The sequence below is a fragment of the Artemia franciscana genome, chromosome 9 (assembly GCF_032884065.1).
Source record: "Artemia franciscana chromosome 9, ASM3288406v1, whole genome shotgun sequence".
Taxonomy (NCBI): Eukaryota; Metazoa; Arthropoda; class Branchiopoda; order Anostraca; family Artemiidae; genus Artemia; species Artemia franciscana.
The window spans coordinates 37,095,244-37,112,555 of record NC_088871.1 but is presented as its reverse complement, the minus strand read 5'-3'; the positions used below and the strand labels follow the sequence as shown (position 1 = coordinate 37,112,555).

Below are 17,312 nucleotides of genomic sequence, written 5' to 3'. Positions count from 1 at the left end.
ATTATCCTGTTTCTAATTGCTTATCAAATGAAGAAAGTTGCTGTTGACTTTAGCTATCTGCAAAAAATACTTTTTTTAACCTTTATATAAATAAGGTGACAAGAGTGAATGCACTTATTATTTACAGGTGCCGGATCAATTTCAGTAGGTGGGAACTTGCTTAGCATGATGATACTTATTGGACTAAGAAACCCTCTTTACTTAATAAATTTAGTGATACCATATCAGTATGGGTCTGTATAATGTATATACATCAGTGCATACAATTTTTAATGGGCTATAGCCCTTTGACAATAGCATAGCCCTTTGAAAATATAAAAAAAAATATATATAATTTACCTCGGCAGCAAGCTCGAAATCCTTCTTCTCGATCTTTCCGCTTTGATCAGTATCTAAAATAAAAAAGAAAAAAATGAAACTGAAATGCTGACTCCATGAACTCCCATTTCTTGGGAATCCACAAAATATATTTTAGCTTACGCATAGTTTTAAAAACCGTTAAAACCTCCTATTGCCCCCTTGGTTCACTGTTCAGGTTGAACTTTTCAATAGTCCAACATATCTTATTCCGCGCAGAAACTACAGCCGAACCTTGGAAATCAAACTTTGAAAAAGGAAATATTACCTCTGTTAGGTTTCAATTTTCTGGGAAAGTTTCAGGGGGAGAGATCTTCATTTGGACAAATTTCAATCAGAACTGACGATTTATCTTCATTTTATCTTACAAAAAGTCCAATGGACATTCTCTAGCTTAATTCTAGAAATATTTTATGTCTCTTTTTGTTTCAATTACATAAAAAAACTAGTTTTTTTAACTGAAAGTAAGGAGCGACATTAAAACTTAAAACGAACAGAAATTACTCCGTATGAAATGGGTTGTCCCCTCCGCAATTCCTCGCTCTTTACGCTAAAGCTTGTAATTGTTTTAAAAAGCAGAATTGTGGCAAAGAGTCAAACTTTAGCGTAAAGAGCGAGAAATTGCAGAGGGGACAACCCATTTCATATACGGAGTAATTTCTGTTCGTTTTAAGTTTTAATGTCGCTCCTTACTTTCAGTTAAAAAAAAAAATTTTTTTATGTAATTTCTGAACGTTTTTGAATTAATGCATGTTTGATTTTGGCTCTCCATACATAAATTATTAAAATGAAATTTGCATATTAATTTCTTTTTTGGCTAAATGGCTTTCTCTTAGTTTTGATCACGATTCTGAGAAATAAGGGATGGGGAAGGAGGCCTAGTTGCCATGCAATTTTTCGGTTACATAAAAAGGCAACCATAAATTTAAATTTTTAACGAATTTTTTTATTAGTAAAAAATATACGTAACTTAAGAAGTAACTTACGTAACAAACTTTTATATTCTTTAATTTTTATTATGTATATGCGGGGTTTTGTACCCTCGTTAATACCTCGTTCTTTACACTAAATCGTAAGTTTTCTCCCAATTTTTTAAGAATGACCCCTGAATCAGAAAGGCCGTAGAATAATAGTTGAAATTACTAAAAATACTATAGCATAAAGAGCGAGGTATTTATCTCCTCCTAAATACCTCACTCTTTATGCTAAAGTATTTTTTAGAACCCCTCATATGCGTAATAATGTCTATTCGTTTTAGGTTTCAATGCTACTTTTTACTTTCAAATGGAAAAACTTTTCCATGTTTATTTTTTCATTGTTTTTTTTTTTATAGTAATTTTAGAAAATCCTGCGCCCTTTTCATTGAATTTCTGTTCCCCCATGACATATTTCTCTAAAGAAAGATCCTCCCACATAGCCCCTTCCCCTCAACCCAACCCCAAAACCAAAAAAAATCCCCTGAAAACGGCTGTACACTTCCCAATAACCATTATTATATGTAAACACTGGTCGAAGTTTGTAACTTGCAGCCCCTCCCCCAGGGACTGTGGGGGAGTGTCATTCCCAAAGACATAGTTATTATGGTTTTTGACTATGTGGGACAAAACGGCTATCTCAAATTTTTGATCTGTTGACTTTGGAGAAAAAATGAGCGCGGGAGGGGGCCTAGGTGCCCTTCAATTTTTTTGGTCACTTAAAAAAAGCACTAGAACTTTTATTTCCGTTAGAATGAGCCCTCTTGCGGCATTCTAGGACCACTTGGTCGATACGATGACCCCTGGGAAAAAAAAAACAAATAAACACGCACCCGTGATTCGTTTTCTGGCAAAAAATACGAAATTCCACATTTTTGTAGATAGGAGCTTGAAAATTTTGCCATAGGGTTCTCTGATACGCCGAATGCGATGGTGTGATTTTCGTTAAGATTCTGTTACTTTTAGGGGGTGTTTTCCCTATTTTCTAAAATAAGGCAAATTTTTCCAGGTTCGTAACTTTTTATGACAAAGACTTAATTTAATGAAACTTATATATTTAAAATCAGTATAAAAATCTGATTCTTTTGATGTATATTTTAGCATCAAAATTCCGTTTTTTAGAGTTTCGTTTACTATTGAGCCGGGTCGCTCCTTACTACAGTTCGTTACCACGAACTGTTTGATGGAAATTCAAGAGAAACAGTCTTAAATAATATAGTAAGCGCATAACTGAATAGGGTCCTAGGGCTTTTTATCTCAATACGGAAAATTTTGAGAGAAACCAAAAGACAAGATTTGGTATATTTCCGTTATTTCTCTTTATATTTTCCCCCATTTGGCCCAGGAAAATTTTCTTCCTTTCTTAAAATAAAAACAATGTCAATTTTACCTACTGCTAGAGTTCGAGAGTAAACAAAGAAGTACATTTTCGAGATTTTTGGATCTATCATACATTCATACATCAGCTTTAAAAAACTGTTCCAGACAAGTGTTGGCTACGGACAGATAAACCCAAATCTTAAAGAAAAAAACAATGAAAATAAATAAAATACCAGAGTCCTGATTTAGAAGAAAAGCTTTTTTATGAACGAACATTTTGCATAATTGGTTTTGACCTATATAATCTTATGCAAATGGCAGGACAAAACTGCATGATTTTCTTCTGGGCCAACAACTCTTCAGAAATTGGTTTGGCTAGGTATAGGCCAATTTACAATTCATCAGCCAATTAGAATTCTATAAACAATCAGATTTGCTTAAATTTGCACGAGCTAAATCTTTATGGTAGCAAAATCTCATTGTGGATGAGCCCTAATCAGAGCAAAGAGAGTAGCAAATATAACTATTTATAACCTTAAATGATCCCTTAAATGATACCTTAAATGATCGATGGTGTCAGTTGAGGAGGGGGAATATCCCCCTCAATCGAAACCACTGACCCTTCCTAGATCTATTGCCCCCTAGATTTTGAAAAAAATCTGTTCTGGGGGTATTTTTTTATTGAAATCTGCCCTTTCTGGTACTTTTATTGAAAAAATTGAAAGACAAAAACTTTACCTACCTTGAAATGAAGAAAATCATTCCCCCCCCCTTAAGTGTCCGTCAATTAACACTACAGTAAACTAGTTTTAAGTAATTATGATTTTGTTGTTCAAATCAATAAATATGTAAAGTTTCAGCTTTTACAAGCTATTACCCAAAATGAAGGATTATTATTACTTTATTCTATTAAGATAAGCCGCTAGGGCCTTGGCTGCTCGCAAGGTTAATCGTTCCCTTCTCAAGCTGGTCGTGTACGGCCTAAGCAGTAATCTTAGTGCCTTGTTTTCCTTGGTAGTATAATGTTCAATATCCCCGCTTGTCCTTGGATAACTCAATTGTCATAGCCTTGAACTCTACTTTCATCGTCCAAGTCTTCTGTCTTTTGTCTCAGTCTTTAGATCTGAAGTAAAACACCAAACAAACTTGTGCCTCAACGAATTTCTCGGGAAAAAAATCTGCTAAGCCTATAAAGCCTTTGAAATACTAAAATTATTTGTGGCTTATGCTAACAGATGAGTATTTCAAGAGTTTTCTATCAGTATAAGGACGAATTCCAGCTCATTCACCTTTGAACCACAATAAGCAAATAATAGGATGCAATAGGTTTCAATAAGCAACTTGAACACATTTTGATATTTGTAATTGGCTATAGAATTTCAAAAATTACACAAATTAGTTGTATTAAGGGTGACAGTGTGGGTAAGGGAGGAAGGGTGAGCTGGAGAGATAAAGGTGGGCTGGGAAGGTAGGGGTGGGCAGGGGGTAATGTGAGATAGTCAGGGTGAGGGGGCTGAATATTGAAGAGTAATGGAGACTGGATTTGTTATTATTTTTTCTTTTATGTCTTTACTTATCTATTATTAAATAAAAAAACAATTTTTGTAAAACTGAAAGTTAGGAGCGACATTAAAACTTAAAACAAACAGAAATTACTCTGTATATGAAAGTAGCTTTTCCTCCTCAAAGCCCCGCTCTTTACGTTGAAGTTTGACTCTTTCTTATAACTTTTTAAAACAGTAAAATATACTTTATCGTAAAGAGCGGGGCGTTGAGGAGGAAAAGCCCCTTTCATATACGAAGTAATTTCTGTTCGTTTTAAGTTTTAATGCTGCTCCTTACTTTCAGTTGAAAAAACTTTTCATATTTATTTTTTCATTGTTTTTTAAATAATGCTCAAAAGTCCTGCGCCCAATTCATTGATATTCTCTTCCCCCATGACAAATTCCTCCATAGAAAGATGCTTCCACGTAACCCCCTCAACTTCCCCCCTCCCAAACCAAAAATCCCCCTGAAAACGTCTGTACACTTCCCAATAGCCATTGGTATATGTAAACAACGGTCAAAGTTTGTAACTTGCAGTCCCTCCCACGGGGACTGTAGGGGAGTAAGTCGTCCCCAAATACATAGTTATTAGGTTTTTCGACTATGATGAATAAAATGGCTATCTCAGAATTTTGATACGGTGACTTTGGGTGAAAATAAGCGTGGGAGGGGGCCTAGGTGCCCTCCAATTGTTTTGGTGACTTAAAAAGAACACTTAAATTTTTAATTTCCGTTAGAATGAGCCCTTCTGCAACCTTTCTAGGATCACTGAGTCGATACGATCACCCCTGGGGGAAAAACAACAAAAAAACAAAAAATAAAGAAACAAAAAACAAATAAACACGCATCCGTGATCTGTCTAATATAGGCTATTATTTATTTATTTTTGGTTTATTTATAATAGAACTATTTAAATAGGTGAGTTCTTGTATGGGTATGTTGTTACATGGACTTATGTTTGACCGCAAATCCTCAAAAATTTTCTCTAGCGCGAAAATGTTATTTAGTTCATTTATTTGTTTGTGACAATAAAAATCTTAATCTTAGTTAGTTGCAATTAGTTTTTGTAATTTTTGGTATTCAATAGACTATTGCTGAATTGTTCTCAATAGCAGTTATTGAAACCTAATAATTTGATCATTTGCTCATTGTCCTAATGAGCAGAACCTAATAAGCTGCTATTCATCCTTTTCTAAATGGATGATTCGTGGTGCATTTCTCTATCATGATAAATTAAGATTTTCTGGTTTGGACCTTTCTTATAAGGTGCATCATATCTACAAGCTTTTAACCATAATTTTTTTTTCTTTTTTTTCTGTCAACTATAATTTTGGTAAAATAGGAATGGTATATGAATATAAAGATAGGAACACGCCAAACGGCGTTCAATATAGCGGATCACAGCACAATCTTGAAAAAACAAGATGGGAGAAGGAGAGAAGCCCTTCGGAAGGAGGTGCTTCAACTGTGTTTGTGAGCTGGGCCCTATCCATGATTTTTTCGGGTTTTTGGGGGGGATGTACAAAAAACTTTACAAAATGTAACCAAAATTTTATTACATATGCTTTCCTGATTTTGTACGATTCAGACAAAATGTCAAAGGGGGGAGGGTTAAATAAGGTCACCCCCTGTCCCTGAATACGACCCTGTTTGTATAAGGCAACCATTCCAAAATAAATTTTAATAAGTCATTTCAGATGCTGTTATAGTTTTGGATGATAATAAATATGTCTCTGAGGGAAGAAAATTGAAGAAAGTATCTGTAACACCATAAACAAGTTACAGCCAAGAAATTTTAGTTGATTTTTTAGAAACGTAATGAAAAGTACGCTTACCAAAAAAGGTACGAAACACATGAAGTAGCTTCTTCTTTCTAAACTCCGAAATGGGCATTGTTGATTCTTCTAAAAAGAAAAAAAGAGAAGGCTTGTTATTTTGTTTTGATTTTTTGATGCTGTAAGCTTGTTGAAAGGTAATTGGCAGGGGATCATAGAAAGCGAAATATGTTGGAAAGAAATCCTTTTCTTTTTCTTAACAGGTAGGGTCAAAAATTGAAAAAAATGAAATTAACAGACAAAGTTATATAGATCCCCCTTCTTTTAAAGCTCAATGAATAAATTTGACTGTGAAATTAGATAACAAGTAAAAATCTCCGAACGATATATTTCTTCAAATAATGTAATTTGAAAGAACAAGATAAAAATTTACTATTTATTAAGAAATTGGTAACATTCTAGTTCCCAAATAACATTCTAAAAGCCATTTATCATTCCTTTATTCATCAGTATTTTTTGAAATTTTCTAGTATATTCCCAACTAATTTCTGTTACAATAATTACCCGAAAGAAACACGTAGATCAGATTTTTCATGTCAAATTCGTCGAATATTGAGAGCCTGTTTTCACGTTCGTCATGTTGGGTCGACTCATGCGTCATATGGGCAAAGGTCATACTTGAGCAAACTCATACAAGGGCAAACGTCATGCTTAGGGTGGAACTCATTTCCAGCCTAAACTCAAGAGCATTCCATAAATGATTGTTTCAGAGGTTGCTGAAAAATCATATAACAATTAAATCTGTAGGGGGATAAACCCAATTATTTTGTTTTGTTTGATATGTTATTTCGGGTGTTTTTTTTTCGTTTGTGTTTAACTTGCAGTCCATAAGTAAGAAAAACAGCATGGGTGTTGTTTTTCAAGATTTTACACATATATTAGCTGTTGGGGTGGCGCTTCGCGCCACCCCAACACCTAGTTGGTGGGGGCGCTTCGCGCCCCCCCCCCAAAGCCCCCCCGCGCGCGTAAGTCGTTACGCGCCATATTAGTTACGTGCCATTGTAGTTGTGTCCCTATGTCCCACCTGTGAATATAGATATATTTATATATATATATATATATATTATGTTTTTAACTACGTAAAACTTGCGAATATACAGCATTCTTTGCTGTCCCATTGTCTGTGCATATAAATAGAATGTCAGGTTTAACGACTCTTGAACATGCAACATATAATGGTCCATGGGAAAACAATCCGTATTCAGATCTATACCTCATGATTCTAATGATTGCCCTTGAGCTTTGTTGATGGTGATTGCTAATCGACGATTCCCTGTGTCGCCATCGTCATTTATATATCCCCCTGAGCCCCCCGGAGTCCTTGTTGTAGTTGTGTCCCTGTGTCCCGGTCGTCATTTGTGTCCCGGTCTTAATATACATTCGTTTTTGAATTGGTCTTTTTTTAGGTTTTAGTTTTTTACCTTTAATTTGTGTCCCGGTGCTTTGTTGATGGTGATTGCTGCGTTCTGGTCGTCATTTGTGTCCCGGTATCCAAGTCTGTAATTTCTCTTTGAGTGTCCCGGTCGTTATTTATATTCCCTCTGTCCCGGTCGTCATTTGTGTCCCGGTCTGTAATTTCTCTTTGAGTGTTTTTTCTTTTTAGTATTTTTTAGTTTTTTACATCTTTTCTTTTTTCAGTTTTTTTTTCTTCTTTATTTTTCAGCTTCACTATGAAATACATATCGCCGAACCTTTGTTTTTTTTAACTAAAATCTGGTAGGCATTGATGACCTTATCCAAGTCAAAATCCCAAACCCAATCATCATCGCTATCATTTTCAGTTTTGATATGTTTTGACTCTCGCTGTCCAGGTGGATCTTCATCTAACTGCGCGGTTTTGCGTTCTTTAGCCTCAAGCCTGTTTCCTTGCTGTTCTTTTGATTCCTCGGCATGCTTTCTTTTCTGACTTTCTCTATCAGCAGCAAGTTTTTTGGCATAGACTCTTTGAGCATCTTCATCGGCTTTTGCCATTTTAAGTTCATCAGTCATTTTAAACTTAAACATTAATAGATTTCTACGTGAACATATATGTCTTAAATATCTTTAATGACGTCACCGTCATAGCAAAAATGACGACAACTAACTTCATGACGTCAGTCAACACAGAAACATGACGTCACCTGATCCACAGACAGACACACAGACAGACAACTTATTTATATATATATATATATATATATATATATATATATATATATATATAGATTTGTGGTTAAATAAAAATGTCCTAATGAAAAATCTAATTTTTTCTACTCAATGATTTCAGTGGAGTGTCAAATTATAAAAATACATCAAATGGCTATGATTTATTTACATTTAGGACTATCTTTATGATTTGTTGAGAATAAACAATTTTATCAACTTTTTAAATAATAAATGCACGTCGTATTAAATTACCAGCCATTATTTTTCCTGATATAGACTTTATATTTTCATTTTTTCGTAAATGACATAGTGCTGACGTAGTTCAGACATAACGTAGTTCATGACGTAAACAAAGAATTCAAATTATTGAGAATTCAATTTCTTTCAATCCTTTTAAAATTCAAACTTTTTAAATTATTGAAAATTCAATTTCTAAGCTGTTGGACAAGCTAGTATAGTGGCATTTAGTTCTAAAATAATTTCAGCCTACTTTAAACAATTCAGGTATATACGTAATATATATATATATATATATATATATATATATATATATATATATATATATATATATATATATATATATATATATATATATATAATATTGACTGACAGTGTCCTGGAGATGCATAAACCATATATTAGAAGCCACAGTGCTAGAATACCATTACGCTTGCTTTATGCCAAAGCAATCAGCGAATTTTCTTTTTTATGGAAATAAATTTCGGTCAAGGCTCTACTGCTATTATTTTATGGCCTTATCCATGGTGAAAGGGTTTTGACACCCACCTCTCCAAAAAAATCATGGATACGGCCCTGCTACGCCCTCATGGTATATGCCCCTCACACTTCAGATTAAATAGAAAACATGCATATCAATGTAATTTATACATGTTGAAATTCTCATATAGAAAACACAACTCACATTATAGAACACAAGGCTGAATGTACTGCATGGCTCATTTTATCTTGATTGATATACCCTGTCATCCTGCTCAGTTATAACTAATCAATCCCACTTTCTATTTACTTTCTCGTTTCTCTCTTATTTTTCATTTTTAGCCTATGCCATATTGACTTTAACGTTATTTAAGTATTGACCGTATACCACAAAAAAAAACATAGGTGAATATCAACAATCCTTTAATCATTCTGATAAATTCCATATCTCACATCCTTCACTTTTGTTTGATTTTTCTTTGTCAAGGTTCGGGGAGGTCAGTTAACAAAAATGTAGGGGAGGGGCTGTATCTTCAATATCTTGGGGACTTTGTTGGCTTTAGTTTCACTTTTTTTCAATGAAGTTCAAAAAACATTTTTCAATTGAAGTATCATAAAAGGTACTTTTTAAATCTAGTAGAGGGCAAAAAATCTTCGAGAATTTCACCCCCCCCCCATTGGTTCCCCAGGTCAAGTTCGCTATTTTGACTAAACTAGCTCGTGTTGGCTCATTAGTTAAGTTTGATAAGTTTAAACATATCCGGATAGATAATTTTTTGCCCTACCGAAAACGTTCTACCGGTATCTGAAAGCCGGTGTCGTAAATTCTCTTTCTTTTAGTGTTACCTAATCCTCGCCATGTTAAAGAATCTTTTTTTTCTCTTTTGTTTGTCCCCAGGTAGAATAGTCCCTGTTTAGGGTTGTACGTTCGAATTCAAACCCTTGATTTTTTTTTTTAAGTCTCGTTGGTCGAATGATGGAGCAGGGAATCGTTAACTTAATTCTTTCCTAACTTTCGACAGTAAATACCCAATGTCAAGAGTCCTTAATAATGCATGGTCGTTTTATTTGCTGGAAGATAATTATCGTTCGGAATAAACAATTAATAGACAATTATCGTCTGTAACAGACAATTATCGCCTATAATAGACAAATAATAGAAAATAATCGTCCATAATACATAATTAATAAATAATTATCGTCCATAGTAGACAATTATCTATGATAGTAAACACCTTCTATGAGGAAATTTTCAGAGTAAAATTCACGAAATGAAACTTAAAGGCTCACAGGAAGTATTTTGGGTTTATACACGAAGGAAGTTGCGATCCCACTGTGAAGAAACTCGGAAAACTATAGGAACCTTGAGCTTTCTTGTGGGAAACTCGATTGCGAACTACTGGTAGTTCACATCGACTTTTTGGTAGCTCAATGGGGATTTTTAAACAGTTCGCAATAACGAACTGTAAGTAAGGAGTGACGCGTCTGAATAGTAACTGAATGTCTAAAAAAAAGGAATTTTAATACCAACAGATATATCAAAAAAATTGTCATGTTATGACGATTTCCAATATATAAATTTAATTAAGTTTAGGGCACTTACCAGAGGCTACGAGCCTGAGAAAATGTTCCTTGTTTATGAAAAAGGGGAAAACACTCCTTAAAAGTCTAAGAATCTTAACATCAGATTCAGTATATCAGAGAACCTTATTGTAGAGGTGTCAACCTACCATCTGCAAAATTGTGGAATCTTCTATTTTTTTTTTTTTTTGTCAGAAAAAAGATCACGGATGCGTGTTTATTTGTGTTTTTTCCAGGGGTGATCGTCTCCTTGAAACAACAAAGAACATAGTGCAATTCTTTCAATCTTGAAAAGCAAGCTCAATCAACGCTTTTGAGGCTCAAAAAGTATTTAGATCATAACGCAGTTTGCTAATTTTCCTTTTGTAGAGATGGATGCCTGAGTATTGGGTGCAACATTTGGAAGAAGAGTTTTATATATCAAGCAGGTAAAATTTCGCCTCTTAAAACCATCGACTATGCGAGATAAAATTAATAAGTATCTTGTTCCAAAACAAATGCGTAGAGATGGAAAACTGTACGTTTTGCAGCCTAAATTTACAATTATATATATATATATATATATATATATATATATATATATATATATATATATATATATATATATATATATATATATATATATATATATATATATATATATATATAAATATATATATATATATATATATATATATATATATATATATATAAATATATATATATATATATATATATATATATATATATATATATATATATATATATATATATATATATATATATATATATATATATATATATATATATATATATAAAAATAAGTTGTCTGTCTGTCTGTGTGTCAGGTGACGTCATGTTTCTGTGTTGACTGACGTCATGAAGTTAGTTGTCGTCATTTTTGCTTTGACGGTGACGTCATTAACGGTATTTAAGACATTTGTTCACGGAAAAATGTAAAACCTATAAAAAAACCGGAAGAACCTATAGGTTCTATATATACATTTGTTCACGGAAAAATGTAAAACCTATAAAAAAACGGAAGAACCTATAGAAATTAAAGACCGGGACACCGGGACACAAATGACGACCGGGACACAGGGAATATAAATGACGACCGGGACACTCAAAGAGAAATTACAAACTGGGACACCGGGACACAAATGACGACGCGGACACAGGGAATATAAATGACGACCGGGACACAGGGACACATCATTAGAATAATGAGGTATAGATCTGAATACGGGTTGTTTTTCCCATGGACAATTATATGTTGCATGTTCAAGAGTCAGTAAACTTGACAATCTATTTATATGCACAGACAATGGGACAGCGAAGAATGTTGTATATTCGCATGTTTTACGTAGTTAAAAACATATATTTATATCTATCTCTATTCACAGGTGGGACACAGGGACACAACTACAATGGTGCGTAACTAATATGGCGCGTAACGACTTACGCGCGCGGGGGGGCTTGGGGGGGGGGGAGCGAAGCGCCCCACCAACTAGGTGTTGGGGTGACGCTTCGCGCCACCCCAACAGCTAGTATATATATATATATATATATATATATATATATATATATATATATATATATATATATATATATATATATATATATATATATATATATATATATATATATATATGTATATATATTTCAAAAAACGTTTCAATATAAAAACTAACATTTTCTGTGTAGAAAAAAAAACGTTCCCTATCAAAATAAATTCGATTTTCAGTTCATTTTTTTACTTGGCATTAAAGAAACATCACATCACAAAATATTCTGCTTTGAAAATTATTAATATAGAGTAAAAGTTGAAGTCTTGGACTTACAATTTTGGGAGTGAGATTCAATGTTGTGTTTTCAAAATTAAAGGATTTAATGTCGTGTTTTGCTGTGTTATATTGTGTTCTCAAAACTAGAGGATTCTGAATTGATTCCCTAAGATTTTAGTAGTGACATTTGGAAAAGTAATTGAAAATTCTAGGAGTTAGAGTTGTGGTTCAAAGTTTTTTATTCCATTATACTGGTTAATCCTCGCTATTAAAACCATTTCAGCCAACACAAAATTATCTTGTAGGCTTGTGCTGTGATCCAAAGTAGGCAGTATTTTTGGCAAGTTATTTTTAACTTCTCTACTTTTTGGGTGGCTAATTTTTAAAGTTTTTAAGTTCCGTAGCATCTATAAATTGGCGACTCAGTATTTACAGTGGCGGTTCTGGCTTCTCTTGTGCTGGGAGCAAAATCAAAATATTGATTAGCACCCCATCCCCTATCTCCCAAAAAATTCTCAGGTTAAACTTTTATTCATTAAAAAAACCATTTTAAATTTTTCAATAAATTAATAATTCACGTTTTAATTATTTTTGTTTATTATTTTAATTATTTATTTATTATTAAATATTTTACTATTATCATTTATTTATTCATTTTTCTTTTATTAATTAATTTATAAATTATTGATTATTTTCACATATTAACTGCACCTTCTACTTTATTTTAATATAAATAAAATTTCAAAGTTACAAAATGATTATAACCGTTAGATCGTTTATCTTAAATTTTGCGCCCCGAAAATTTCTACTTCCGGGACAAGGGCCCCCTATGTCCCTCCCCTAAAACCGCATCTACTTATTTATTATTATTTTTTTTAGTTGTCTGTTTGTCAGTTCACATGATTGTTTTTTATTTATTTTTTCTATTTCTTTTAATATAAGGAAATTATACCTAAAGTTTGTGGTTAGTATTCCCAGTAAAATTGTTGTATTTTGTCGTTACAAGTAGTTCGTTGGTCTCAACAAATTTATATGACAAAAAAGGCAATTAAAAAATAAAACAACTATCTATTCCTAACAACATTCAAATATTCATCCAATGGTTTTGTCTTTAGGGCTTCGTAATCCACTTGACAGCTAAGAAATTATGTAGAACTAATGTGTAAGAATCGGACCCCTTTCTCTTTCCAAAATAAATTGAGCCACTCTGAAAAAAACCTCTTGATAAGTAAAACTGTTTTTTTTTTAAATACTGTCAAAAAACTAATAGATTGCTTTTAGAATTCGTCTTTGGGGGCTCGTAATCTGTTGAACATCTAAGAAATTATATAGAAGCATTAAGTGTGAACCAGGTCCCATGTCTCTAACCAAAATAAATTACACCCCTTTGAAACAAAGCTCTTGATACGACAAATCGATTTTGTTGAAAGATTGTCAAAAACGAATAAATTATTTTTAGAGTTTGTATGTGGACGCCAGTAGTCCGTCTGACAGCTTATATAGAACTATTAACCATGAAACACACCCCACTCCTCTCCTAGAAATAAACAGGGCCCCCCTGCGAAACAAAAATCTTGATGCAACAGCTTTTTTTTGTTGAAATGTTACCAAATAAAAACAATGATCTAATTTCAGGGTTTGTCTCTGGGGGTTCGTAATCCACTTGACAGTTAAGGATTTATATAAAAGTTCTAAGTGTGAACCGGACCCAAACAAAGCTGTTGATGTGACAAATTATTTTAGTTTTAACTTTGCCAAAAAATAATAAATATATTACAAGAGTTTGTCGTCGAAGATTTATAATTCGCTTGAAAGATAAAAAATTATATAGAAGTATAAAGCGGAAACCGGACCCCACACTTCTTCCAGAAAAAAAAACTCCATTGGCTCTGAAGCAAAGCCCCTGACACGATAAATTGTTTCTATTAGAACGTTGCAAAAAAAAGGAAAATTTAGAGTTAACAAATATTTTCGTCTTTTACTCCTACTAATAGACAGGTTGCAAATTGTGGTTCACCTACCTACAGAAGGGATATCTGATCCTTGGATGATGTTTATCTTGCCAATTACGGCGAGAAACTGAATACTAGAATAGGAAATACAGCAGAAAAATCCTTTAGTGAACTTTGGAGCAGGACAACTGTGGATATTAGTATGCAAAATTGTACGAACTAATAGGAGAGTGATTATGTATGCAGTTTCCTAATACGTGATCTTATTGCTATATCAATAATTAGATGACGTCAATTATCTTGCTTTAAAAAATGGAAATACCATGGGTGTTTTTTGATCTGATACACCAAACCTGGTAAAGATTGTTCTCGTTACTTTTTTCTACAGATTTATTAGTTCTTGTGTGGATTCCTACCCAATTGTATCAGGCACTCCAATTCACGAAAATTTAAGATGGGAGGGGGAATTTTTATATAGATACAAGAAATATATTTTTCAAAACCTGCGAAGAGGTATTTTATAGTTTTTATGAAAATTTATCAAAAAGAATGTTTTTAAAAATGTACGGTAATAACTTACGCTTCCTACGGTTCTCAAAACTTTTCGGTAATAAATTACGTAAATGAGTTTGTAGATGAGAAACCATTGTCTGCTATGATCTTTCCCCATTGTGTTGGATTAAGCTAAATTTCTTCTCAAAGAGTTTCATGGTTCATTTCCATTTTGACGGTCAAGCCCCTGACGATGTTGAGTAAAAACATAAATAAAAAGTTAAGTTGGAAATGACACTTCTAAGTTGGAAATGACACTTCTAAATCATATTTAATATGATAGGTTAGATGGTATATCAATTTAATCTATTTTAAATTGTCTATGTTCCTGCAGAGCTTTAATACTTAACAAGGCCTGTAAGCAATATTTTTTTGTGATTTAAATTATAACTGAATAAACCAATCTGATTTTGTACAAAACCTGCTAACATTTCGTTCCAGAAACTTCTTTTACGGAAAAACTATTCGCAAATTTTTCAGTAGTTCTCTTTTGGAGCTTTTAAATTAAGCACGTCTCATTTTCAAAAAAAGAAAGAGGTCACAAAAGATTTAAAAGGCCATATATCTCACAGCATGGTCTGACCTGGAAATCTTTTAATTAGAGATTCCTTGCCATTATAATGTAGAAAATAAAATTATATTAATTGAATGGTTTAATGTAAATTGTGGAACAAAGCAAGGAGGGGGAATATTCTAGAATGCTCAAGGCTTGGTATAAAAAAATACCAAAGAAGTATACCAACAAATTACCAAAGGAAAGGTTACCAAAAAAACATCAAAAAATTACGAAATGATTATTCCAGAGTAGAAATAGATTCGATTAACTATATATGAATGTAATAATTAAAAAATAGTGTAGTTAACTATCATATGTACATATGACATTCAAAAAAACACACTTAATGAATCAGTAAGAAATTCAATGCAGAATGCACTAAAATAAGTTTAGGGAAGTGACCACTTTTGGGAATGCTAGCATAACATGGAAAGCTCTTGAAAATAAAGTCGGAACACGCAATTCTATTCTACTGTATAGAATCTTAACGAAAGCTATGAAAGGGCCGAAGCAATCTTTAAGGTCTTGTTGCTGTGCTCTCTTTTTGTTTGCATAAATTTAATACTAAAAAAAGTTTTATAACGTTTTATATTTTATCATGTTGAAAAGTTTTATAACGTTTTATATTTTATCATTTTGATATTTTTTTTTATAAAATATGAAAAGCGTACCTCTCAGATTAACATTATTTAACTCGGAGCTGAAAACGGACGCCAGTCAAAAGTCTACTTTTTAAAGTAGAATTTGACCAAAACTATATCATATGTCAATTCAGATAATTCAAATAGCGTTATGTGACACATAAAATTTTGCAAGATAATGGAAAACCTGGGAAAAAGAGTTTTTTATTGTTATTAACAAATAACGGTTCGAACAAGAAAGGCTTTTGTCTGGCTATAAAGATAACAAAGGGCAATTTTGATATCAAAAAGCTCCAAATTCCAACTATTTCTAAATTTTAGACAAAGTTATGAAATATTAAAGGAATATATAACATAAATTTGTCCAACAAGGATCTTGTATCTTGAGCAAATCAAATCCATGCAAAGAAGTCAAATAGAATACATTACTTGCACTTGAGCGTAAGGAGCGTGGGGTGAGTGAGGGTAGTAGCCCTTTTATGCGAAATAGTTAATGTTCGTTTTAAGTTTTGGTGTTGCCTCTTAATCAGTTGAAAAAGCCATTTTTATTTAACTTTTTAAAGGAACAAGTTTTTACTTTACACTATCTGTAGAAAATGGTGGTCATTGTGTTTTATTCGTCTTTGAAGAGGAGACAGCGAGTATTTTATTATAAACACATCTAATTTAATATAATATTTAATAAAATATAATAACACTAATATAGCGAGTAAATTATAATAAACACGTGTAATTTAATATAATATATAATAAAACATAATAACACTAACACTAATAAAATATAATAACACTAATATAGCGAATAAATTATAATAAACACGTCTAATTTAACATAATATATAATAAAACATAATAACACTAACACTAATAAAATATAATAACACTAATTTAGCGAATAAATTATAATAAACACGTCTAATTTAATATAATTTATATTAAATCATAATAGCACTATCTTACAAATCATTGTGTTTTATTCGTCTTCGAAGAGGAAACAGCGAATAAATTATATTAAACGCGTCTAATTTACAAATTCTCAATATTAAATACATGCAATTGAGTTCCAATTCATCTAGTAGATTATAGTAACTCACTTAAAAATATTTGCTACTTCTAACTAATCAGTTTCTAACTTATTTGGGCTGAGACGGGTTAAGTGATTGAAATTCAAAATTTCAATTGAAATTGAAATTCAATTAAATAATTTAAATTCAGAATTATAATGGAAATTGAAATTGAAATTCAATTGAATTGAATTTAATTTAAATTCTTAATTCTAAACTTAATTGAAATTCAAATTTTAGCCTCTCAAATTATAATTTGGAAAAGATAATAGAGAATTTATTGTTTCAAGGGCAATTTATCAGCATC

General features: G+C 32.3%; 1 protein-coding gene across 2 annotated transcripts in view; it reads right to left on the bottom strand.

Annotated features, from left to right (window-relative positions):
• The window catches only part of LOC136031365 (calexcitin-2-like), a 34,429-nt gene extending 20,027 nt beyond the window's left edge, over positions 1-14,402 (bottom strand). The window contains exons 1-3 of one of the 2 annotated variants that reach the window (XM_065710868.1): positions 14,262-14,402; positions 6,032-6,100; positions 340-392 (exon numbers count right to left, since the gene is read on the bottom strand). In XM_065710868.1, coding sequence (XP_065566940.1) covers positions 340-392; positions 6,032-6,089 — 111 coding nt within the window. In that variant the 5' untranslated portion in view covers positions 6,090-6,100; positions 14,262-14,402. The remainder of the gene's footprint in view (positions 1-339; positions 393-6,031; positions 6,101-14,261) is intronic. The other variant, XM_065710867.1, reaches the window with a different exon arrangement.
• Between the last annotated feature and the right edge of the window lie 2,910 nt (positions 14,403-17,312).